This window comes from Drosophila kikkawai, chromosome 2L, assembly GCF_030179895.1.
Source record: "Drosophila kikkawai strain 14028-0561.14 chromosome 2L, DkikHiC1v2, whole genome shotgun sequence".
In the NCBI taxonomy this organism is placed as follows: domain Eukaryota; kingdom Metazoa; phylum Arthropoda; class Insecta; order Diptera; family Drosophilidae; genus Drosophila; species Drosophila kikkawai.
The window spans coordinates 3389754-3416052 of NC_091728.1; the positions used below are offsets into that span (position 1 = coordinate 3389754).

Below are 26299 nucleotides of genomic sequence, written 5' to 3' on the forward strand. Positions count from 1 at the left end.
TCATCTAAATTATCTTTGATTTACATTTTAAAATATTTTCATCTAAATTATCTTTGCTTCACAATCTACAATTCGGTTTTAAAATTCCATAAAATCTCATAAATTGCTGCCCAACAGTTTTGCAAAACGAGTTTCCCAGACTCGAATGTATTTACACGCTCAATTATTGCAATATTATAACAAATTGTAAACAACATTAAATAGTTGTTAAAACTACACACTACACACACACACACACACACACATAGACAGGCAGGATAGGAGGTAAAAGAGAGGTGGCGATAGAGATGAGTGAGTTTACAACTATACATGGGAATGTAATACAAGCAAAACTATTAAAACTAATTGCCATAAATATTAGCGGCCAGCCACGTGCCATGCCAAAAAACTTTTCCACTGTAATGTGGCTCCTCCTCCTCGTCCCTACACATGTTGTGTATTAGTGGTAGTTGTGTGTTTATGTGTGTGTGTGCCTGGGTGTGGGCGCTTAATTGAGCACGTTGCCCTAACTCTGCCACAGGCTGCAGTTCCACAGAAATAAGCGAAAAAATAAAACTAGAAATCGTAAGCCAAAACTCAGCAATGGTAGAAGAGCTGCCTAAAATCCGCCCACAACCCACTTCCGCCTCTATTTGCCACCCCCTTGCCAATGGCCTTCCATGCTTTCCGACCTGCTTAAGGGTATTTGATTTAATTTGCAGAGTCCAAAACCAAACTGGGCCTAGACTTGGAGCCTATAAAGGCTATAACTTGTATGTTTATGAACATTAAAGGTCTTTTAATAAGAGTAAAAGTTAAACTAAAATTTTAATTAATTATATAAATTGAAAAATCAGCTAATAATAAATATACTTATTCTTATTAAAAATCAGAATGAAAGTATCTCGAATTTTTAACTCTAATTACTCGTAAGATCTTATTGAAAGTCTCAGAGAAAGAGTTATACATGACCTCTTATCGTATTAATTTGTAAACAATTGAATTGAACAAAGGAAATGTTTATTTATTTAAGGCTTCCTTTGCGATAAGAACTCTTTATACATTACGATAAGTCCGCATAGAGTACCTTAACTCTAATTAGCTTCCGAACTAATGATAATAAAGTTCATTACCCACAAAAAGTATAAAAGAGACTTGAAGAGTTGTGCAAACCTCTTGAATTATATATATTCGCACAATAAAATACGTATATATATATTTATTTTCTATCTGAATCATTCTATTATCTGATTTCTGCTGAAACAAACACAATTTTCAACAATTGTCTTTGGCAGATATGTGCGCTTTAGAGCTTGATAATAATTATTTATTGCCATATTTTCAATACTTCCAAGTTTTCATTTGAGAGTTCGCCAGAGCTCTCGATCAGTCTTCAAGGAGCTATATTGCAGTCATGTGGCGCTTCGGAATTCTTCTCTGTCTGTTAATTGTTCCTTTTTCAGAAGGCAAGGACAAAAAGGAAGTATGTACTCTACTGATGATGTGCGACAAAGTCGATGAAGTCAAGTCGGAAGTGGCTTCTGTGCGGTAAATATAATAATAAAACAGAATTTAAGACACTTGAAAACGAACTCCTTTTGGTGCAGTGAGGAGCAACAAACCCAGAAAATGATCTCGGAAAACCAGACACTAATTTTGGAAAACCAAGCAGACATTTTGAGACAACAAACGCAGATCTTGGAGCTCCAGACCCAGATCCTGCAGGGATTAACACTGTCTGGAACCAATTCCTACCCCTCAAGCTGTGCCGATGTTTCGAAAGAAACCAAGCTCCTGATCCGCGTGCCTAAGCACAGTGAGGATCCCTTCGAGGTGGCCTGCGATCAGCGGAGTCGAGGAGGCGGTTGGACCATTATTCTGCGACGAAACGATGGGAGCGAGGATTTCTACCGCGGATGGGAGGACTACAAACGTGGATTTGGTCAGCTGGCCGATGAATTCTTCCTGGGATTGGACAAAATTCACGCGATGACCAATGACCAGATCCAGGAGTTGCTCGTCCTTCTGGAGGACTACGATGGAGTGAGAGCTTATGAGTTATACGATGACTTCAAAGTCGGACCCGAGAGTAACAACTACACCTTGGGATCGCTGGGCTTCGCTTCCGGAGACGCCGGTGATTCACTTGCCCGTCAATTGGGCATGATGTTCAGCACTAAGGATCGTAACAACGACATCAGAACAGATGACGAAGAATGCGCGAAAAGGTTTACTGGTGCCTGGTGGTATGAAAAATGCCATGACAGGTAATATACTCATTTGACAAGGTTTTAGATTCTGTTCAATATGGATTTTCTCCTCTTTTAGCAATTTGTGTGGAAAATATGGCGATAATGACTTTGGAAAGGGTATAAACTGGTATACTTTTAGAGGTCATAATTACTCACTGAAGAGAGCCGTAATGATGATAAGACCAAAAACTTCGGCTCTTAACTGATCTTAATAGAACTAACCACAAATTGGGGTCAGACATGGATCAATATTGAAGGTCATAAAATAATAAAATAATTCTATAAGTAAATGAGATAATTTTGAATAAAAAATTTCGGAGTGTATGGGCAAAAACAGACTTTTTTAATCCGATTTTAACTTAACATTTTTATAAGTATATGTTCGTTTTTAGATTTGTGCGGAAATGACTAATTTTCCATGCTGGAAAGAAAAAGGTAATTTTAAAATTTTTATTTATTTAAAGCTTCCGACGCGATAAGAGTTCTTTATGGCTGTTTTCATATCAGTCAGAAACAAGACTTGGGGATTTTTATTTTTTTATTCGCCGAACAACACACAAATGTATTTGCTGTCTGAATCTTTCTATAATCGGATTTCTACTTGATAATAATTATTTAACATATAGCCATGTTTTTATAACGCACTGCAAGTCTACTCCAAAGTTTTCATTTCAGACTTCGCCAGGGCTTTTGATCAGTCTTTAAAAAGCTGTGTTGCGGTCATGTGGCGATTCGGAATACTTCTCTGTCTGCTAATTGCTCCTTCTTCAGAAGGCAAGGACAAAAGGGAAGTATGTACTCTACTGATGATGTGCGACAAAATCGATGAGGTCAAGTCGGAAGTTGTTTCTGTGCGGTAAACAATAATGTACAAGAATTTAAGACATTGGAAAACGAATATCTTTCGGTGCAGGGAGGAGCAACAAAACCAGAAACTGATCTCGGAAAACCAAACACTAATTTTGGAAAACCAAGCAGACATTTTGAGACAACAAACGCAGATTTTGGAGCTCCAGACCCAGATCCTGCAGGGATTAACACTGTCTGAAACCAAATCCTACCCCTCAAGCTGTGCCGATGTTTCGAAGGAGACCAAGCTCCTGATCCGCCTGCCTGAGTACAGTGAGGATCCCTTTGAGGTGGCCTGCGATCAGCGGAGGCACGGTGGCGGCTGGATGATAATCCTACGAAGAAACGATGGAAGGCAGGACTTTTACCGCGGATGGGAGGACTACAAACGTGGATTTGGTGATCTTGCTAGTGAATTCTTCCTAGGATTGGACAAAATTCACGCGATGACCAATGACCAGATTCAGGAGTTGCTTGTCCTCCTGGAGGATCACGATGGAGTGAAGGCTTATGAGCTGTACGATGACTTCAGGGTCGGACCCGAGAGTAACAACTACACCCTGGAATCGCTGGGCTTCGCTTCCGGAAACGCCGGTGATTCACTTGCCCATCAACTGGGAATGATGTTCAGTACTAAGGATCGAAATAACGACCTTAAAACGGATGGCGTTGCATGCGCGGAACGGTATACGGGTGCCTGGTGGTACGAGAAATGCCACAGAAGGTAAACCTTTCATTTGCCAGAATTTAGATTCTGATTAATATAAAATTCCTCTCCATTAGCAATTTGTGTGGCACGTATGGCGATAATACCAAGGGAAAGGGAGTGACCTGGTATTCATTTAGGGGCCAGGACTACTCGCTGAAGCGCGCCGTGATGATGATCAGGCCAAGGACTGCGGCTCTTAACTGATTTTCATTAAACCAACCAGCATACAAAACTATATACATATATTTTCATATTTAGTGACTTTGAAGAGCTATTTAACCTCGCATAATAATTATTATAGTAATGTGTGCTCTAGAAGGTTGATTAATGTTGAGTAAAACTAAACTAAACTCTACATTGAAACCTTAATCAGAAAGACCATTGACCGCTTCGTATCAGTTAAAACAGAAACGTATGGGCTAATTACTTGACTCTATAAATAAGGTGAAATGACACATTTTCGAAAAAATACCCCTGCCGGAAAAATAAGTAATTTAAAAATGTACGTTGTGTGAGGCTTCAGTCGCGATAAGATTTCTATATGGTTGATTTCATATCGGTCTGAAATATATAATTTCCTACATATATGGGGAATCTTAACTCTAACTAGCTTCCGAACTGGTGATAATAAAGTTCATTACCCGCAGAAAGTATAAAAAAACTTGGAGTTGTGCAATCCCGCTGAGTTTCTTATATTCGCACAATATATTTCCTATTATATATTTCCTATATGAATCTTTCTATTATCTGATTTCTACTAGTACAAACAAAAATTTTAACAATGGTTTTTGCGGCTAATTACGCTTTGGGGCTTGATAATCATTATTTATTGCCATAATTTTATTACGCACTTCAAGTCTACTTTGAAGTTATCGCTTGAGATTTCGCCAGAGCTTTTTGATCAGTCTTCAAGGAGCTGTGCTGCACTCATGTGGCGCTTTGGAATACTTCTCTGTCTGCTAATTGCTACTTCTTCAGAAGGCAAGGACAAAAAGGAAGTATGTAGTCTACTGATGATGTGCGACAAAATCGATGAAGTCAAGTCGGAAGTGGCTTCTGTGCGGTAAATATAATAATAAAACAGAATTTAAGACACTTGAAAACAAACATCTTTCGGTGCAGTGAGGAACAAGAACACCAGAAACTGATCTCGGAAAACCAGACACTCATATTGAAAAACCAATCGGACATTTTAAAACAACAAACGCAGATCTTGGAGCTCCAGGCCCACATACTGGAGAAATTAACACAGCCTGAACTCCTATCGTACCCCTTGAGCTGTGCCGAGGTCTCCAAGAATACTAAACTCAAAATCCGTGTTCCCGAGTACAGTGAAAATCCCTTTGAGGTGGCCTGCGATCAGCGGAGTCACGGCGGCGGCTGGACCATAATCCTACGAAGAAATGATGGAAGCCAGGACTTTTATCTTGAATGGGAGGTCTACAAACACGGATTTGGACAGCTGGGCAACGAGTTTTTCCTGGGACTGGATAAAATTCACGCTATTACCACAGCTGAGCCCCAGGAGTTGCTGGTTCTATTGGAGGATTATGAAGGAACCAAACGATACGAGATGTACGATGACTTCAAGGTGGGCCCCGAGAGTAACAACTACACCCTCGAATCGGTGGGTTTTGCCTCTGGAGACGCCGGTGATTCGCTCACCGATCAGATGGGAATGATGTTCAGTACCAAGGATCGCAATAACGATGTTAGAACAGATGGCGTTGAATGTGCGATAAAGTTTACTGGTGCCTGGTGGTACGAGAAATGCCATAAGAGGTAAGACACTCCTTTGACAAGATTTAGATCATGTTTAGAACGATCTGTCTTTCCCTTAGCAACTTGTGTGGCAAATACGGCGATGATGGCTATGGAAGAGGAATAAATTGGTATACTTTCATGGGTCATAATTACTCACTGAAGAGAGCCGTGATGATGATAAGACCAAAGACTTCGGCTCTTAACTGAACTTAATCGAACTAACCACAAATTGGGGTCAGACATGAATCAGTAAGGCTTATAACTATGAAGGAATCAATATTGCAGGTCAACAAATAATAAAATAATTATATAAGTAAATGTAATGATTGTGAATAAAAAATAAAGCACTGGTTACCACTGGTTATTGTCAGAATAATATAAAATAGCTTGTCGTGACTCGCCTTAGGATCCGAATTTCTAAATGTACGGGGGGAAAAGCGATTATAACGTTTTTAGATAAACGTTTTTATGAGTGTATGTTCTCGCTTCCGTTGCGATATTCATATCGGTTTAAAATATATATAAAATAAAGTCATTTATATTTGTTTCTTCTCTGAATTGTTTTTTTATAGCAATCTTCTTATTATAAAGTTTTCGTTTTAGACTTTGCCAGGGCCTTTGTTTAGTCTTCAAAAAGCTTTGTTTCAGTCATGTGGCGCATCGGAATTCTTCTCTGTCTGCTAATTGTTCCTTTTTCAGAAGGCAAGGACAGACAGGAAGTATGTACTCTACGGATGATGTGCGACAAAATCGATGAAGTTAAATCGGAAGTGGATGCTGTCCGGTAAATATAATAATAAAACAGAATTTAAGACACTTGAAAACAAACATAATTCGGTGCAGCGAGGAGCAAGAACAACAGAAACTTATGCTGGAAAACCAGGCAAATATTTTGGAAAATCAATCAGACATTTTGAAACAACAATCGCAGATTCTGGGGGAAATGGCATTGTCTCGAAACAAATCGTACCCTTCAAGCTGTGCCGATGTATCGAGAGAGATCAAGCTACTGATCCGCCTCCCCGAGTACAGTGAGGATCCCTTCGAGGTGGCCTGCGATCAGCGGAGTCACGGCGGTGGCTGGACCATAATTTTGCGACGACACGATGGAAGGCAGGACTTTTACCGCGGGTGGGAGGACTACAAACGTGGTTTTGGTGACCTGACCAGTGAATTCTTTTTGGGATTGGACAAAATCCATGCTATGACCAGTGACCAGATCCAGGAGTTGATCGTCCTTCTGGAAGATCATGAGGGAGTTAAGGCCTTTGAGATGTACGATGAATTCAGAGTCGGACCCGAGACTAACAACTACACTTTGGAATCGCTGGGCTTCGCTTACGGACCCGCTGGTGATTCCCTAAGGTATCAATTGGGCATGATGTTCAGCACCAAGGATCGAAATAACGACAAGAGAAAAGATGGACAAGAATGTGCAAAAATGAGTACAGCTGCCTGGTGGTACAACGAGTGCCGCGAAAGGTAAGACTTCTTAACAAAGATTTTCAATCTAATTAATATGAAATTCTCTTTAGCAACTTGTGTGGCACTTATGGAAATAATGAATTTGGAAAGGGAGTAGCCTGGAAAGCTTTCAGGGGTCTGGACTACTCCCTGAAGCGAGCCGTAATGATGATAAGGCCTAGAACTGCGGCTCTTAACGGGTCTTAATCGAACTTCTTATAGATTTTTAAATAATTCAGTAATTGCATTAATAAATTTCATTAATATGAATTAAAAATTCAGCACGGTTATAGCTTGGGCTATTATTAATAACTATCCCACAACTAAAATCATGTTCAACCAACCTATTTAGTGGGCTTTATAATCAAATTATAATGACAAATTGTCAAAGATTTAGAAATAAAATTTATACGAGGCGTCTGTTGCGATAAGAATTATTTATGATCTTGGTGTCATATCATATCATATCGGTCAAAAATATATCAGTTAAGAACTTCTTAGAATGATTTCGTTCAATCTGTGTGGTATATATTTCCGTATAGGAAGATAAGGTTAAACAGTCTACAGAGAGACCTCCTGAGGCCATGTTGTGTCTCGGAATATTACTTTGCCTGTTGGCTTTGAGTTCTTCTATTGGTCAGGACCAAGAGGATGTGTGTAATCTATTATACATTTGTGACAATGTTTCGGAATTGAAATCAGAGATCACTGCTGTGCGGTAATAATTAAAATAATAAATAAATAATTATGAATATAACACGAATTTCCGTATGAGCAGTGAAGAGCAGCAACACCAGACTGAGATCTTGGAGGGATTGCCTTGGTGCGTAACCAAGCCGTATCCTTTAAGCTGTGCCGAGGTCTCCAAGACCACCAAACTCCATATCCGTGTTCCCGAGTACAGTGAGGATCCCTTTGAGGTGGCCTGCGATCAGAGGAGTCACGGCGGCGGCTGGACCATCATCCTACGAAGGAACGATGGCAGCCAGGACTTTTATCTCGAATGGGAAGACTACAAGCACGGATTTGGCCAGTTGGGCAACGAGTTCTTCCTGGGTCTCGATAAAATTCATGCTATTACCACAGCTGAGACCCAGGAGTTGCTGGTTCTATTGGAGGACTACGAGGGAGATCAACGATACGAGATGTACGATGACTTTAAGGTGGGCTCCGAGAGTAACAATTATATCCTGGAATCGGTGGGTTCTGCCTCTGGAGACGCCGGTGATTCGCTCACAGCTCACCAGGGCATGATGTTCACCACAAAGGATCGGAAAAACGATGGAGACGAAGACTGCGCCGCCAGGTTTACTGGTGCCTGGTGGTACAGGAATTGCCACGTGAGGTAAGTCTTGTTTATTACGAATTATGATATGGTTTAAAATGAAATTTGTTTCTCATTAGCAACTTGTGCGGCAAATATGGCGATAATACCCATGGAAAGGGAGTGACCTGGAATTCATTTAGGGGTCACGACTACTCCCTCAAGCGCGCCGTGATGATGATCAGACCGAGAACGTCAGCCCTAAACTGAACTAACAGTTTTTGTATAATTGTTTTACTATTCTTTTTGTTATCAGTTTTTATCTGACAATGTGGTAACTGAAGCTTAGCGTACTTAAAAATAAAAATATATATATATATACAATTTGACACATAACAAAATGGCGGCCATTCAAAAAAAATTTCGATTTCGGGCTTTTTTTGTAGTTTAGTGTAAAAAAAAAAAAAGAAAAAAAATTTTTTTTTTTAATCTGTTCCGTCACCCGAGAATGGTGACAATTCAGCGTCGATTTCACTTTGTTTCATGAAAATCGGTTCAGTTGAACTGGAGATATCATGGCCGCCAGTTCGAAAAACGTGGTTTCGAGATAAACGCGTTTGAAGTTTGAAAAAAGCTCATTTTGCGAAGACCTTTCTTCACAAAAAAGGCTGTATCTTCTATAGTATTTCGAATTTCTAAAAATCCTTTTAGGGACATATACACAACATCCCAAGCTATAAATAAATGCAAAAAAAAATCGAAAAAAAAAGTTGCCCAATGAGAAGACCCCCTTAAAGACTTGTGCTACTTTGATAAAAATTTGGGAAAGCAAATGAGAATTTATTTGGCCAATAATACCTAAAGAAGTTAATCTTTATTTAAAGGTACATATAAGATATAATATATAAGTGAGAATTGTTATTTCACTTTATCTTAATATAGCTATATCATGTTATAGTACATTTATACATATATGGTAAATAAGAGACAATAAGGTCAGAATTTCATCATAAAAGCCGTATACCAACTTATATTCAGATCAGTCTTTATAGAGTTTCCTGGCAGTCATGTGGCGTTTCGGAATACTTATTCTGTTCTGTAATTTTCTTTTTTTGGGAGCCCAAGTATGCTTTATTTTACAGATATGTGACAGCATCGAGGAAGTGAAATCGGAAGTGGCTGCTGTGCGGTGAATATTTCTGAAACAACCTCAAACATTATAATACAAACATCTTTCGTTGCAGGGAGGATCAAAAAATGATATCCGAAAACCAGACACTGATTTTGAAAAACCAATCGGACCTCAAGCTGTGCCGATGTATCAAGGGCGACCAAACTCCTGATCCGCGTGCCCAAGTACAGTCAGACCCCCTTCGAGGTGGCCTGCGATCAGGGGAGTCACGGCGGCGGCTGGACGATTATTCTGCGCCGAAACGATGGAAGCGAGGATTTTTACCGCGGATGGGTGAACTGCAAACGCGGATTTGGTCAGCTAAGTAACGAATTCTTCTTGGGATTGGACAGAATCCATGCAATGACTTCAGTAGAGCCACAGGAGATGCTCGTCCTTCTGGAGGATAAAGACGGAGTGAAGGCTTATGAGATGTACGATGACTTCAGAGTCGGACCCGAGAGTAACAACTACACCCTGGAATCGCTGGGCTTTGTCTCAGGAGACGCCGGTGATTCACTAACCGAGCAGTTCGGCATGATGTTCAGCACCAAGGATCGAAAAAACGACAAGAGAAAAGATGGAAATGCATGCGCTAAATTAAATACAGGTGCCTGGTGGTATGCGAATTGCCATAAGAGGTAAGACACTCCATTGACAAGATTTAGATTATGTTCAAAGCGATCTGTCTTTCCCTTAGCAACTTGTGTGGCAAATACGGCGATGATGGCTATGGAAGAGGAATAAATTGGTATACTTTCAGGGGTCATAAATACTCACTGAAGAGAGCCGTGATGATGATAAGACCGAAGACTTCGGCACTTAATTGAATTTAATCCAACCAAGGTGTAATTGTATTTTATTATAACTCAGCGCTAATAAATACGCTAATTATTCACTTTTGATATGACATGTTTTTCAGTTATAAGTTAAGTTTATTGCAAGTGCTTTTAACTAAATGCATAAAATGCCCAAAAGGTCTTTGTTCATTTACTAAAGTAAAATATTACTTTTAAATCTGATAATGAAAAGTTCCTAGAATTTTTTGGCAATGTATATAAATTTCAGAAGGATATTTACTAATCTTTATACGTCCGTGCGTATTGCCAATGCGCTGCTGAAAGAAATACAGCTGATATAAAATATAAAAAATATTATTTTTATGGGGTGACAAAAATAATTTATGGAATGGGTTCATATCAGTAGATAATATATCAATTTATTGAGCAACAGAACTATACGTTTTCGAATGGCAGAGTAACTTTCGATCAGTCTACATAGAGCGGCAGAACAGACATGTTGTATCTCGGAATATTACTTTGCCTGTTGGCCTTGAGTTCTTCTATAAGTCAGGACCAAAAGGATGTGTGTAATCTAATATACATTTGTGACAATGTTTCGGAATTGAAATCAGAGATGGCTGCTATGCGGTAATAATTAAAATAATAATTAAATAATTATGAAAATACTATAAAACTCTGTATAAGTAGTGAAGAGCAACAACACCAGACTGAGATCCTCGAGGGATTGACAGTTTCTGGAACCCTGTCGTATCCCTTAAGCTGTGCCGAGGTATCGAAGACCACCAAACTCCATATCCGTGTTCCTGAGTACAGTGAAGATCCCTTTGAGGTGGCCTGCGATCAGCGGAGTCACGGTGGCGGCTGGACCATAATCCTACGAAGAAACGATGGAAGCCAGGACTTTTATCTCGAATGGGAGGACTACAAACACGGATTTGGCCAGCTGGGCAACGAGTTCTTTCTGGGTCTCGATAAAATTCACGGTATTACCGCAGCTGAGCCCCAGGAGTTGCTGGTTCTATTGCAGGATTATGAAGGCACCAAACGATACGAGATGTACGATGACTTCAAGGTGGGCCCCGAGAGTAACAACTACACCCTGGAATCGCTGGGAATTGCCTCTGGAGATGCCGGTGATTCACTTACCGAGCAGTTGGGCATGATGTTCAGCACCAAGGATCGAAAAAATGATTTGAGAACAAATGGAGAAGAATGCGCCATAATATATACAGGTGCCTGGTGGTACGCGAATTGCCATGCAAGGTAAGATTGTTTGGCTATAATATTGAATTTGTCTAAAATTAAATTTCTTTCTCATTAGCAATTTGTGTGGCAAGTATGGCGATAACTCTCATGGAAAAGGAGTAACCTGGTATTCATTTAGGGGTAACGGCTACTCGCTCAAGAGCGCCATGATGATGATAAGACCAAAGACTTCGGCACTAAACTAAATTAAAATCAGCTTAAAAGTCTAAAATTAATAATAATTTGCGTAATCGTGAAGTTTTAAAGGTATTTTCATTGAAAAGTTCTCAGAATTATTTAGTTTTAGGTTCTTGCAATGATTTAATACTTAGGAAACCTTTTATATTTGTTTGTTTCTTCTAAAGGTAACCTCTTATGAAGCCAAAAACTTTGTAACTCGAATACCATATACCCTCTTTTACCCTGCGATTGCCAAGTATAAATGTTTACGAGTCCCTGTATTATTTTTCCTTGAGCCTTGTGCGATTTGTAGGGAGTTGTGTTGCCTTCCCTGCAGGCTCTCCCTGCTTGGCCGCCATGAATTATGAATTTATGCATTGAAAAAGGCCCCGAAAACAGCTGCGTGTGTGTGCCAGTGAATGAATTGGGCGTAAGTTGGGAGCGGAAGAGGGGGATCCACAGTCAGGGGCTATCATCTCTCATCGCTGAAAGGGAATTTTTGATACGGACCCGGGTTCCATCCCCCCCCGCCTTCTGGCTCGGCACGTTTAGGATTTTTCGTTGATTTGATTTTAGGCTTTGCCCCGCTGCAATGCCAAAAGCTTCTTGCATTCGATGGGTGGGTGGATGGGGAGGGGCTGGGCCAGGATGAAGCATCTCTTTTTCGCCTCTGAATTGCTTTTTGATATGCGCCTCAGCCTTGAGCGCGTTTTTCGCGACTTTGTAGAGGAGCGCGGAAAAACAGAAGCACATCGCACAAAAAAAAAAGAAAAGGCCATGGAAAATCTAGGAAAAACGTTTGCCAAGTTATTTTGGCTCAAATTTGAATGTATTTTATAACCATAGAGAGTGTTGGGGGAATGAGAAAAATGTTAGGGAACTTGTAAAAAGAAGTCGTACTGAAAGCTTAGATGTTTTTATATAATAATAATAATTAATAATTTAGAAAATTTATTTTGAGTCTAATTTTTCTTAAAGAAATTACTAAAATCTTTAGAAATACTCTAGTAAATTTTCAAAAAGGATCAAAGCTTCACATATATGTTTTTTCTTTCTAAAAATATCTAGAAAACATAGCCCAAATATTTATATATTTATTTTATATTATTTAAAAAGAAAATCTATTTCTTCAAATCAATTTAAATTGCTTTATTTTTTATTTAATAATTTAATAACCAATTTCATTTATTATTCTTACACTGCAAATTATCTAATTCTTTCCTTCAATTCCTTGGCTATATTTTTAGCTGATTGAAAACCAAATATATCAATCAATAAATGTCTGCCATTGTGGCATCCTTTATGGCTTTCTCCTTTACGAAACTATTTCCGCCGCTAACAAGGGCATTAAGAGTTCAGTTTCGCGGATTGTAAACCCTTTTATTTTTCCCGCATTGAGTGATTTTTGTTTTCTTTCATTTTGTTTTTGTGGGGAAAAGTCAGACGCCTGCAGCTTTTGAACTCGACGCGTTTTTCTTATGGCTGTTAATAGACAGTCGTGAGTTTTTTGAAGTGGGTCGCATTCGGATGCCTTCGTTTTTTTGTGCTCTGTTTGGTGTTTTCCCTGTGTTTTTTCCCATCTCTTTTTTTTCCTCTCGCACTTATTCAGTTTTCCAGCTTCGCTCAGTTGCTGAGTTATGACGGCGAACGTGCTTTTGAGCTTCTGTTTTTTTTTTTTTTGGGTATGTGTGTGTGTTGCTTAATATTTTTTAAAGGAGGCAGCATCTTAAAGATTTCACATGAATAACTAAAATCTATAAATTTTTGATTTCACTTTGCCAAAAAGAGAGGAAGAGCAACACTAAGTAAAAAATATTATTTTTCCAAGGCAGAAAATGCCAATAAGTTACAAGCAGCCAAAAAACTTGAGAGTCTTGGCTTCGATGAGGGATGATATATAAGAGGTGGGAGAAATGGGTGGGCAACTGGGGGGGGGGTAAAGGTGCCCACAACAACAACAACAAAAATAAAAACAACATCAGCAGAAGAGTGGAGCTCAAAAATTCAGAGAACTCAAGCGGTAGAAAAGGGGGGAAAAAGTGAAGGGAAAAATCGGAGAACAGAGTGTTGCAAAATTTCATAAAAAACTTCAATGGAAAGTTTTTAGTTTTTTTTCACTTCTTTTTGGCTGGCTTTGTTGTTGTAAAACTTTCGAAAAATTCTTATTTAAACTCCGCTTAAATTGCAATAAAGTCGAAGTTGAAGAGAGTTTGAACTACAGTAAGTTTCATTAATTTAGAGACTAGGAAACAAAGTAAATATAAAATTTAATATATATTTATGTTATTTAAAAGTTAATAAACACAATTTTAGGTAGCCTTAATATTCATATAATTAATAAAAAATAAGACAGTTAAACAATTGTGGCAAATATCATTTCCAAACAATTATCTTTTTAATTGTCAATTATTTCTTTCATTGAACAGTTGTACTTTTAATTGCTGTCATATCGAATTTCACATAAAATAAAACAAAAAGGAAAACCTTTGGTTTATTTTATCATTTTAACCACTTGAAGCTTGACATTAGATGGACATTTGCCTTACAAATGTGATACGCACTGTAGTCTGAGGTTCCAGAGTTTTCATATTAAAACAAAAGTCCCCAAACAAGAAGTAAAAAAATAGTAAAAAAAAGCAAACAAAATTCCAAGTAACAATAGAGGTAAAAAATAAAAACTTGGCATATTGAAAACTGCAAGGGTCTAGCTTTGGTTGGGTGGAAAAATAAAGTAGAAAAAGGGGATTTCAAATATAGAAAAAATGCTGACAAACTGAATTTGATGCACAACAACAATAAGAGCTAGTGTAACAACAACAACAATAAATAAAGTAAAGTCCTCAACAAGGAATCAACAATATAAATATCAACAACAATAAAATGAACAAAAAGTGCACAGAGAAAAATTACATCAAGATGGTTTCAATTTAGAGATTATACATTATAATATAATTATATAATATGTATATAAATATATATGTATATATTATGTTATTATATTATAATATATAATTTCTTATCTTCACTCTCTCATATACAAATTTTTTGTTTCTCCACTTAGGTTCAAATTTTTCTCTATGCATTGGCTATGGACAACTTGTGGAAATTGACTTACGAAAATCTATTTGCTCAGCAACGGCATCCAATTGTCCATGCTCCACTTCCGTTTCCGCTGTGATCCAGTCGCCGCTGCCGCCGGCATTAGCCTCCAAACTGGCTGCCGCTTTCGGCGAGTGTAGAAATGCCTCACGAATGCGTTTCTGGCCAACGAGGCGGCTGAGGACACGGCTTCGACTGCTCTGCCGCTGGACGAGGGTCACGCCCACTCCAACGCCACCACCGCTGCCTACACCACCGCCTCCGCTGTCGATTCCCAGCCGCACTAGACTGCCAGCACCTGGCGTTGACTTTTCATCGCTGTTCGCTGCTCGATTTTGTGAATTTCCCATGTTGCTTTTGTTGGTATTATTGTTGTTATTGTTGTAGTTCCTGTTGTTGTAGTTGTGGTTGTTGTTGGGTTTGTTGTTTGTGTGATTGTTGTTGTAGTTGTGGTTGGTCTCGTTGGTCCTGTGGCTGCTGTCGCTGCTGCTGCTGCTGTTGTCGCTGCTGCTGCTGCTGCTGTGGTGATGTTGCTGCAAAAGAAGTTTACAAAAATCAATTAAAAAACTTTTCAATCAGTCGCATTGTTTGGTTCAGGCTTTTCACAATTTTTTCAACAGTATATTTTTTTACTGGTTTATACTCTGTAAATAGCAGGATATTTATGGACATAAGGGGGACTTGAAGGCACATATTTATACAATTTTTTAAAAATCAGTGTTAAAGTCTTGCCAATTGTTTTTTTAGTTGTGAAATTAATTAAATAGTATTGGAATTTGAATTTTTAATTCACAAACTGAGAAATAATAAACATTATTTATTAAAAAAAAATTATTTCAGGGAAATATCGTTATAGTTTATAAAGCAGGTCGAGATATTTAATAAACAAGGAAATTTGAATTAAGTTTAGGGTAATAACTTAAGGCCGGTAACTGTCAATTTATTTCAGGGATGCTAAAACCAGTTGTATGTGCACACATATGTTATGAAATTATTCGTCCCACAAATTTTAGGCCAAATTCTCCATGGTTTTAATGAAAAATTTACAAAGAAACCAAGTGAAATTCCCCATTAATATTAAGAAAGTTACTAAACAAGACAATTTTTCTTCAATATAAAAATATATTTTTATGGGTGTAAAAAACTTATAAAATGAATAATTTTCATAAAGCATAATTTAAGAGTTATTTCTCTTTAAAATATACAAAATATATATAATTTATTTCAAGCTTCTGGCTTTAAAGAGTATCCATTGTTTGCTTAAAAATAAAACTTAATTCTGGCATTTTTACTCCATCTTCCTTTCGAAAGGCTAGAAAACTTTTCTGTTGCGAAAATGTTGCAGAAATATGAAATGAATTAGTTGCCCAGGTAGCAGCACCAAAAGTGGGAGCGGTCTTCCCCCACCGATGATGGTTGACAAAAAGTTGCTACTTTAGTTGTTTGATTTCTAAAGGCAAGTTCGTTGTTCGGCGGAGCAACCCCGTTCTGCTGCGGCTGATTCTGGGAGCTGCTGTGTCAATAGCCGAGTGCCCGGGGGCCATGGCAATTGCAGTTGGCTCCTCGGCTGCTGAATGGGAAATCGTTGTACTCGCCCCCTACCCTCTGTCTCTTCGCCTCATTTTCCTCAACAACTGTAAATTGAACTTTTACTTTTAAGCAAGTTTGGACGACAGAAATTTTCCACCCATAATGATCATTAAATAGAGAGAGAGAAAGAGATTTACGGATATTCAGAAAGTTTTCCTTTACAGGTTTGCAAAATTATTTTCAGCAATTAGAAATTTAATTCGAAATGAAATAGCAATTTGTTGTGTTACTAATTTATCATATATGTTGGCAAAATTTAGATAATAGGGAGGGGAAATGTTAATTATAGGTGTTATAAGGTATACAAAATTATGGAAATAAATTAAGGCATTGATTTCAAAATAAATATTTAAAAAAATAAAACCGAATTAAAAGAATAAAATATTTAGACGAGGTAACAAATTATGGTATACATTTTAACATTCAAGGGAATAATTTTATAAAATTTAAAACAATTTGAAATTAACCTTTTTCACATCCTACAATACTTCCATCAATGGTCATGCCCAGTTATTTATCATAAAAAAAACTGAAATCATAAAGTTTACCATTAAAAAATGTTTCATTATTTTCCATTTAACAACTTCCCACCTATTTTTATACAAAAATGTTGCCTTTCCCCCAGTTCTTATCTATATCCCAAAGTTATTCCATTCCCAAACGATATTTTCTTATCTTCAAGTAAGCTTTTGTTGACGTTTTTTGTTGGCTATCTCACACCCGATAAAAGGCAGCACCCTTGATCATATCAATCAAGTTCAATGACTTAATATTTCGCACCTTCATGCTGAATTTATAACTTGTATTAATTAAATAACTAAAATACTCAGCGGAGAAGAGAAGCTCAAAATAAGAGGAACCTAGAGAGCGGAAGCTAGGTAGACAAAGCCTTTTGAAGTCTCACGGCTCTCTCATAAATCACAATAAAAACAAATTAGGGAATTTTTTTATCGGGGGTCACCACCTTGTTTTTATTAGGCCTCGAAAAATGGTCGACTAATTGAAATACTCAAGGAGCGGGGGAGTGGGAGTGGCCGTTCTAGGCCCTCCAAAGGGAGGTGTTAAAAATTGTTGGCCAAAATTAATTGGCAGCAATAAATTGCTCGCTGTTGTCCGCCCACGTGACTCATTTACAATTTTCGTTTTGGCCAAGTCTTGGTTGCTCTCTCCCTCTCTTTTTTCGTGGGTTATTTTAAGGTTTTTTTTTAGATTTTTTTTAAGAATAATTATCAAAAGCAAGACAAGTATTCAAATACCTTAACATTATATTAAAAAAGAGTAAACTAATAATAAATAAATACAAAAAAAAAATGCTTTGAATGCTTTAGTAAAAATACTGGATAAGAAAAAACTATACAAGAAAATCCTTCTTTTTTTAAATAATAAAAATTAAATATAAAAAAATATGTATACTATATAGTAGTATAAATTTGTAATCATTAAATATTTAAATAATTTTTCTGCATTATTTTGACATATTTTATCCCAGTAATTCCAAAGTATTTTAAATTACTTGGGCCTCAAAGGAAATTTCACCGCAGCTAAATGTTTTGTGTCCTTCAAACAAATCAGTTTTCAATTATGAAAAGAAAAAAAATATATAAAAAAATATGCCATAATGAGGGGAAAAGTGCGATGGTAATGGCTCGATGGGGCGGATGAAAAGCGGCTTTTCCCAAGGAAAAAGCACGCGAAACACATTTTCTTAATTGTGTCAAAAGCGCAATTTTCTGCAATTTGTGTAAAGTAAAAGTGAAAGTGAAAGCAAGGCAAAGCACAAAACGCACACAAATACTAAAAACCTAGCTTACGCATCTAAAAACTCACACAAACACACACACAGACCTACCAATGAGAAAGAGAGAGTCGTCAAAGCGTAGCTCTCTCTTTTTCTTCCGGTGCAATTTGTTTTGGAAAATCTGCTTCCTCCTTCAAGTTGACACCTTCCGAAGGAACAAAAAAAGAAACAAAACAAAAACGGGCGCGGCAAACTTGAATTTCTCTCTGTTGCGTGGATTTTTCCCCCTTTAGTTTTCCTGTTTTGTGTTGTTTTTGTACTGCCCTAATGCGTCAGTTTCGTGAGGTTTTCTATTTCCGCACTTGGGCCACCGCACTGCCCTACAATTTCACCGATTAGTCCACGAATCCGGCGATTTCCGTTTCCGTTTTAGCATTTCTAGCGTTACTTTTGGTCGTAACAAACAATTATTATTGGTTATTTAATTGCAAAATGCAGGAAAAGCTATGAAATGCAACTGCAGCTGTCAGATGAAGTGTCACAACAAAGCGAGCCGAGTGGAAAATCGGCAGGCGAAGGGTAGCCGAAGGGACAACCGAAGGGAGAGCCGAGCGCCATCAGCTGACTCACACGGTCCTAGGACAACAAAAAACACACGAGAGCCACGAGGCAGCTGTGGGAAAAATCGATGGCACACTGACTGTGAAAACTCTGAACAAATCGGCGAAGCTATCTCTCCGAGAATGAGAGAATCCATCGCTGGCAGAGAGTAAAATCGGGGAGAGCAAGCGACAAACTAGTGCCTGATAACAGCTGAGCGCATTTGTTATGGTTTTGTTTATTATATTTTTTTTATATTCGTAGAGTTTTTGGCAAGGGTGGCGGGTTTTAGGGGTCTTGAGATACCCTACTTTAAGGAGGTTTTTGAAAAAAAATTATTAAAACATGATAGCATAATTATTTTTGATAAAAAATGTATTCGTATTATATTCATAAATTATTCAATATTATAAATACTTAACATTTTATTCCAAAATTTATTCAAAATTATTCAAATTGTTTTAAAAATTAAAGAAATACCATTTAGGTTTTATAAATTGTTCAAATTTGAATGGAAATATTTTAAATATTTATTCGAAAACGTACATATTTATAATTATTCCAATTGTCAAGATCGAAGAAAACCTTTTAGGAATTAAAAAAGTATTTTAAAAATCTTAAATAAGAGTTGTTTTTGAGCTCTTAAACCCTGAATTGATTTCATTAACATAACCCCTATCTTATACCACATTCTTGATACCCCTAAATCTCAAGCTATATCCCAAAATATAACCCCTTAAGCATCAGTCAATGTCTATTAGTGACCACTGAGATTCTAATTGCGTTTTCAATTCCAATGCCGATCGATCCCCTTTAATTGTAGCTCACATCTCAAGTCCGGCAAATCGAATCCGTTGGCTCATTAGCATCGCCGGTTCAACGGGGATTTAATTTCGGGGTTACGACAACGTGACTCATTGTACGCTGTCCGGTGGCACACAAATCGCACACAGATACTAAATACAGAGACACAGCCGGTCCCCGGGCAATTGCAATTGTGATTTTATGAGCTTTTCCGGGCCTGGCTTCTGTGGGGGCTTTTAGAGCATCGATAGCTTCCAGCTTCTGGCGGTGGGTTTACACAGGAAAAAAAAAGTATATATTACGTATAGTGGTATTTATAAGTTATTTTATTATAATATCATCTGTACATTAAAATCCCCCTTTTGTTCATTATATATTATTAATATTTGTTTCTTTTTTTACATTTTTATTATATAAAATTTTGTAGTTAAAAGTTTTTTGTACCCCCTAATTTTTCCTAGTTTATCAACGCTTATCAAGTCCACCTCTCGCACGCTCTCTGTTTTTTTATACTCTCTTTTTAACCTTTGGGCAGTGCGAATAAACGAACTTTGCATATAAAAAAAAAAGAAATACACACAAATTCTATTTAACCATTTATAAAATGCAACAATAAAATGTTTAGCTCGACTTCAATGAATCATTAAGGAGGAGAATTTAAGCGTAAACGATGACATGATGCCACATTTTGTATGAGACTTTTTAAGGTATTTCCCCAAAACACCTTTGTAATATAAAACAATTAAAAAAATTACAAATAAATTAACACTTACTTTAAAATGACATTTTATCTCCAATATATGCACTGACCAATATATAGTTGCTGTCTTTATAGATATAAAACTAAGGCCCCAATTCATTTTTTTTTACACCTATAGCTAAGTTATTTTTTATGTTATCATATTTTATATTAAAAATGGTAAACTGACAAATATAGCAAAGTTGACATAGATTGATTGCTTTTTTTTTGGGAAATTATCGATAAATAAATAGGTAAAAATATAAAAGCATTTAATTAATCGAAAATAAAGGCTTAAATTTTTTCAATAAACTGTTTAAATAATGTAACTTATATATTTTTAATATAAATTCATACCAAATAGTCTTAATACCTTTCCTTGGTTAGAGCATTTAAATCGTATTATCTGTACTTTTGTTTCCTTTTATTAAGTGTTATTTTATTTATATTTTTTTATTCTTGGTTGGGGCGTTAATTTTTACCCGACTTTTCGCACATTTCTCGTTTTGTTTTTGTGGTGATGTTGCATGTGTGTGTCAATTGAGTGATTGTTGTTGCTGGTATATGTATTGCTCAGCTGATAAGCCGTTTATTGCTGCCTGCTATGGCACTTTGATAAGAGCAGACTTACCGACGGACAAACGGACAGACGGACACACGCTCCCCCATGGGTCACGTTCTCTGTACAGAGGTAAATCCGATTAGAATTATGCATTTCGTAACTCATTAGCCGACTCAGTTTGCGATTTGTTGCAGTAACGAAGCAGAAACGGCACTAAGGCAAAGCCTTTTTAATTAGCCCATGAAAGATTTCCCATTTTAATTGGACTTAATGCATGCCGGGGAAATCCCACGAAAACTTTCTTACTCAAAATGTTGCAGCTTGGATTTTAATTAATTTTACACGACACATCTTCGGTGTGTGTTGAGGCCTTGGGAATGCATTTTGACACATTGTTTGACAAATTGCCAGACGCTGGGGACCCACAGATACACTCGCTGCCAGGAACAAAGGACGACACGCGCTGTGGCAACTCAGGAGGGACAGAGTGACAGAGAGAGAGGGAGAGAGGAAGTTGGCGCAGGAGTTGCAGGTAAGAGAATCATCAAAGCTAAACTTGAAGGCAACTTGTGTCGTTGGCGCACAAGTTTAATGCCAAAAGGCAACGCAAAGCTGCCTGGGAAGCGGCCCACAAAATCGAGAGATACAGAGACGGCCAGCCAAAGGGGTTAAAGAATATTTTGTAAATATAATTTAAAGTTTTAAAAATAATGAAACAAATTTTGGCACGATTTTTATTATTCATGAGTCTAAGAAATTATATTTAATGCTTATCAATTGCTGTATTTGTTAATTGTTTTGGAAACAATATTTTATCATTATTTTGAAATGATAGAATTTTATAGAAATTTTTAAGTAATTCAATATAAAGATTTTCCCATACAATCAGACCCCCTTTCGCCAGACCCTGTTGCCCCCACACACAGGTGCAGTGATAGTAACAATGTTGCACAAACTGCTCTTTCTGCCAACGCTCAAAATGGCGCCCGCAACAGGGCGTATGAGCAACGTCTGAGCCAAGCACAAATGGCAACAATGGCGACTCTAGCAACGACGACAACAAAAAGAACAACAATTATCATCTGGCCGAAGCATCCAATACGCTCTAGGGGAAGCTAAAACGCTGACAAACCCAGCGCACACCCCTTTTTAGACACTGCCCCCAGTCCGGGTTAAAACCCACTCATCACCCCCCCCCCCCCCTGTCATTGGATCTCCCATGACAAAGTCAGTTATGGCCAATAAAAAGCAATGCGAATCGGGGCCAGCGATTGGGATGCTGCGATGGCAGCCACTGGTTTTTGGGATGATAAAAGCGAGGATACAGTGACAAATTGATTTAAAAAAAATATTACAACAATTAAATTCAAATTATTTAATAACTAAAAATGTCAATAACAGAATAACATTTTTATTATTAAATTCTTTAATTTTTAATAATGTTACAAATGTAAATTGACATTTAAAAAAATGAAACAATTTTATGTCTTTGGGTTTTTATTATTTAATAAATTTTAATTTAGAATTTTTTAAATTTATTTTCTCTGTGTACCTCTCCAACCTTGACCAGTGGCCGACAGATGGCGCTCTAGTCCACAGCCTGCTTTTGCCCTAGAGATGATAGCGTGAAATTGCACGAAATTGGACAAAAATGTGGGGCTAGACGGGAGTGGTGAGGCAAATCTGCCGGAGGAAAGAGAGCCTAATGAAAGGAGGGTGTTTTGCGGACAGCGGGAATTAGTGTGTCCAAAAAGGAGCAGATGCATCACGTTAATGCATTCAAAAACAGTTGAAAAACGAGATCAAAGGTTAGACTTTTTCGTTTTGGTGCTGAGATAAAAAAGCATTCCTGTAATGACAATCATATAATATTCAAAATTAAAACCAATATTTAATAATACTCCTTATTTTGTTCTGTAATTTTTTAATCATCAATTGAAGGTCCATTCCTGGGCTATATAGATATACTCGAGAGTCCTGTCATAACCCCCAATTTGATTTAAAATGGTTAAAGCCAACCCAGAATGCAGTTGATGCAGGGAAACTTGATCCCTGAGCGCCACCGAAATTGACTTCCAAAAATTCCAAAATTGCGTGTGTCCCGAAAAATTACTAGAAATTCAACCGCAATTTTGGCAGGGACCCCACACACACACTTCCTCATACACGAAAGCTGACCGAAAAAATGTACCGTGTGTTGCGACGAAATGAGAATTATTTTAAATTATAGTCCCGCGCCACCCAATAGCCACCGGGAACCACCACAACCACATGTTAGCCCAAAAATGCCAGCGACAGGTTACCCAAAATCATTCGGGTTCAACCGAAAATACATTTTGGACATTTTGTAGATACAAGTGGATGTAATGTATTTTTTTTTCTTTGTATGGTGTTAATTTTAGGTGTGAAAATGAATGAATTATTTGATTCTGACTTGCGTATTTTGTAGTAAAGTACATACAAATAATAAATAATAAGAATAAATGTTCTATTTAAATTAATTAAATAATACATTTACATACATACATTTCTTCCATGATTCTTTTTAAAAGCTATAACCAAAATTCCTACGGCAGCTATGTATGTACATTATTTAGTCGTCCGATCTAGCACTGTCCGATTTAAATACTCACATACAAAATCTATCTGCAAAGATCCATTCAAATAGCTTTTAAACTAAGGGAATTCAAAATAATGTATTAAACAATGATTATTTTTTGTTGTGTATAATTTTTTATATTTACTATATTTTTCTGTCTCCTACATAAGTCCATACATATTTGGCGTAGACCTACACAAGCACAGAGAGTGCCGTCCTCTTTATATATTTATGTATACATATAAAGCTCTTATCGATCCCTGCCGAAGCCAGATGCCTCTTCGAAAGTCTTCGAATACTTCGGGAATCAGTTCTTAAGAGACTAACAACTTCCACGGTCATACGATCTCGCAGTTAAAGGATGCACAGCTTCACTGCATTCGTCCTCTGGGTGCTAGCTACCTGTATCCTGCGGCAAGGATCCTGCGCGAAGGGCCAGTCGGGGTATATTTGTGTCATTGAGGATCCGAAACAAAACCAGTGCGACAGCTACTGTCTGACTGAACTAAGTCCACGGCTAGGCGAAGTCGTCAAGGCCCAGAACCAAGGGAATACGAAGCTGGAGACATTGGAGGTGAAAATAGGAGATGTGCAGGCCAAGCTACCTCAGGAAGTGTATGCCAAGCTGGAAGGACGACTACAAGAAGTGGAAGCTACGCTGGGAAGACAACTTCAGGAGGTGCAAACTAAGATGGAAGGACAACAAACCAAGATGGAGGGTATACTGAGCGAAAGTCTTGCGGCACAAAAAAAGATTGAAAACCAACTTCAGGCGGTGGTAAATCAACTGCAGGCAGTTTCGAACAAGCCAGATGCTGCAAACGTGGAAGTCCCGGCTTTATCTACGATTACGATACCATCGGGTTTCGAGCTATTAGGGAACCGATATTTTCGAATTTTATATGAAGAGGTGGATTGGCAGACTGCTGAGAAAAGGTGTCGTGAAATGGGAGGTTACTTAGCCTCCTTTCGAAATGAAAAAGAAATTCATGCCATTAAACCAAACCTAACTAAGTGGCATTATTGGCTAGGCATTAATGATAGGGAGAACGAGGGCCACTTCGTATCTGTGGCCTCACAGAAGCCAGCATCATTTTTTAAATGGGGTTGGGGACATTTAAGCGACGAAAATCATGAGCAGAACTGCGTCTCTTTGTATTATGACATAATGTTCATCCAATATTGTAATAAAGCATTTTATTTTATTTGCCAGGCAGACAATGAAACTTAATCAAATTTGTATTTATCTATTTAAATAAAGTAATACTTTAAAAATAATAATACCTGGGCAATAATTTACTAAGAAAATGGACTCTTAATTAGTTTTCAGCAATGTTTATTTTGGTACAGGTTTCACAAGGATTATCTGGCTTCTGGTTCTTTCTTGTTAGTTACTTTCACTTTGATTACAAATGTTGTACAAATGTTGCATTACCTCTACATTTGAAAGTAAGTGAACACAATCAGGTGAATTTAATTTCTTTCAGTGTCGTTAGGTACACCTCCTTGGAATATACATACATATATAAAAAAGTAAGCGGAGAGTGCGGCCATCGTTATAAATAGCACTTATCAATCTCAACTTGGATCGAATGCTTCTTCGGAAGCCATCGCTTGATTCCGAGAATCCATTGATAAGAGACTTTCACCTTCACCCTGAACCCCTGATTTACATCACGCGTCTTAAACACAGCTTTTAGCAACGAACTGTACTTTTTTAAGCCTAGTGCCAATTGCAAAATTAATTATTTAATAATATTTAATTGATTTTTGTTTAATATTAATATAAATTACAATTGAAAAATAAAAAATTTTAACAAATAGGCTTAATCTAAACCCATTTGACTCTCTGATTTTTCCCTAAATTTACACACTTGTAATTTTTTTCTGGAGCACTTGCAATGACATTTCACCTACCCAGAGGCACACCCATTCTCACACCCGCACACCCACCCACTCAAACCCACCCCCACACACACACATTGAGAACAGAAGAGAGGTAGAGAGACAGAGACAGATGAGGAACGTTCGCATTGGACACCGTTTGCAGTGCTGCAACTTTAATTGCTTTGGTGGTTTGTGCCAAATTAGATTCTGCGGTTTTGTCGCGTCGCCATTCCGGTAATCGAGGGTGTACTGTTCGTTCGGGGCGAGGGGCGGCATAGGGGGTGTGTCTGGTGGGTGGTGTCTTGGCCAACGCCTTTTCCCCAAACTCAATCGAAGCGAAGCTAAAAGCTGCACATGGCATCTGACGCTGACGCTGACGCCCATCAATTAAACTTGTCAATGAGAATGCGAAGCAACAATGGGGAAAACGGCAGAAACACAGCGACAAGAACTCGGGGAATAAGAATTAATGGTGAAGGGGATTGTGGCCAAAAGGATGGGTGGGTGGGATATCGAGAGCAGATCCATTTGCATGCAGATCCACTAAAAGTTAACTACATTTCAACCCCGTTCCTTTGGCACTTGAATTGGGGTTTCGCTTAAGACAACCATATGTGTAATTAGATTTTTTCTTTGGGGTAGCATTAAATCAAGAAACTGGCTTTAAATTTCCTTCTTTAAATATTTTATATTTTTAGTAGCATTCTTGTCTCCTTGTCCTGACCCAGCTTATACATTAATACTTGCCCACGGCATCAGGGACTCTGCTCAATGCAATCAACAAGGTCCCAAGGATAAGTCGCCTCAACATACTTCGTGTAAATGTTGTCCTATTTTTGTTGTATTTTCTTGTATTTTGAATATTTGTAAACAAAAAAATATATATAGAGAGAAGATAATGCGGGCAAAAAAACTCAGCTCGTTGTGGCTCTTGAACCGAATTTCCATTCCTCAAGAGCCGCGGGCCAATGACATGACTCCCTCTCTCGCTTGGTCTTGGT

General features: G+C 37.8%; 7 protein-coding genes across 15 annotated transcripts in view; 6 read left to right on the forward strand and 1 right to left on the reverse strand.

Annotated features, from left to right (window-relative positions):
* The window catches only part of capu (formin protein cappuccino), a 52245-nt gene that overhangs the window by 23033 nt on the left and 2913 nt on the right, over positions 1 to 26299 (reverse strand). For 7 of the 8 annotated variants that reach the window (XM_017182944.3, XM_070283321.1, XM_017182943.3 and 4 more), the window contains exon 2: positions 14796 to 15312. In XM_017182944.3, the coding sequence (XP_017038433.1) occupies positions 14796 to 15312 (517 nt within the window). Of the gene's footprint in view, positions 1 to 14795; positions 15313 to 20284; positions 20430 to 26299 lie in introns of those variants that run through there. The other variant, XM_017182938.3, reaches the window with a different exon arrangement.
* On the forward strand, positions 1366 to 2565 carry LOC108086110 (ryncolin-4-like). Its single transcript, XM_017182946.2, has 3 exons — positions 1366 to 1527; positions 1587 to 2246; positions 2308 to 2565. The coding sequence occupies exons 1-3, from the start codon at positions 1394 to 1396 to the stop codon at positions 2435 to 2437; spliced, it is 924 nt and encodes a 307-aa protein (XP_017038435.1). The 5' UTR covers positions 1366 to 1393; the 3' UTR covers positions 2438 to 2565.
* LOC138927912 (ryncolin-4-like) lies at positions 2952 to 4418 on the forward strand. 2 transcript variants are annotated; one of them, XM_070283322.1, is made up of 3 exons: positions 2952 to 3087; positions 3145 to 3804; positions 3864 to 4418. In XM_070283322.1, exons 1-3 carry the CDS (start codon positions 2954 to 2956, stop codon positions 3991 to 3993), a joined length of 924 nt encoding a protein of 307 aa, XP_070139423.1. In that variant the 5' UTR covers positions 2952 to 2953; the 3' UTR covers positions 3994 to 4418. The 2 variants fall into 2 exon arrangements, with proteins under 2 accessions (XP_070139423.1, XP_070139424.1); XM_070283323.1 differs by having other exon boundaries at positions 2952 to 3022; positions 3149 to 3804.
* LOC121502498 (ryncolin-4-like) lies at positions 4709 to 5928 on the forward strand. The gene is made up of 3 exons (XM_041776207.2): positions 4709 to 4852; positions 4912 to 5571; positions 5631 to 5928. Exons 1-3 carry the CDS (start codon positions 4719 to 4721, stop codon positions 5758 to 5760), a joined length of 924 nt encoding a protein of 307 aa, XP_041632141.1. The 5' UTR covers positions 4709 to 4718; the 3' UTR covers positions 5761 to 5928.
* On the forward strand, positions 6192 to 7451 carry LOC108086111 (microfibril-associated glycoprotein 4-like). The gene is made up of 3 exons (XM_017182947.3): positions 6192 to 6337; positions 6397 to 7035; positions 7089 to 7451. Exons 1-3 carry the CDS (start codon positions 6204 to 6206, stop codon positions 7222 to 7224), a joined length of 909 nt encoding a protein of 302 aa, XP_017038436.1. The 5' UTR covers positions 6192 to 6203; the 3' UTR covers positions 7225 to 7451.
* Positions 7559 to 8659, forward strand: LOC108086114 (ficolin-2-like). The gene is made up of 3 exons (XM_017182949.2): positions 7559 to 7735; positions 7796 to 8362; positions 8422 to 8659. The coding sequence occupies exons 1-3, from the start codon at positions 7602 to 7604 to the stop codon at positions 8549 to 8551; spliced, it is 831 nt and encodes a 276-aa protein (XP_017038438.1). The 5' UTR covers positions 7559 to 7601; the 3' UTR covers positions 8552 to 8659.
* LOC108086113 (ryncolin-1-like) lies at positions 10744 to 11758 on the forward strand. Its single transcript, XM_017182948.2, has 3 exons — positions 10744 to 10882; positions 10943 to 11518; positions 11577 to 11758. The coding sequence occupies exons 1-3, from the start codon at positions 10749 to 10751 to the stop codon at positions 11704 to 11706; spliced, it is 840 nt and encodes a 279-aa protein (XP_017038437.1). The 5' UTR covers positions 10744 to 10748; the 3' UTR covers positions 11707 to 11758.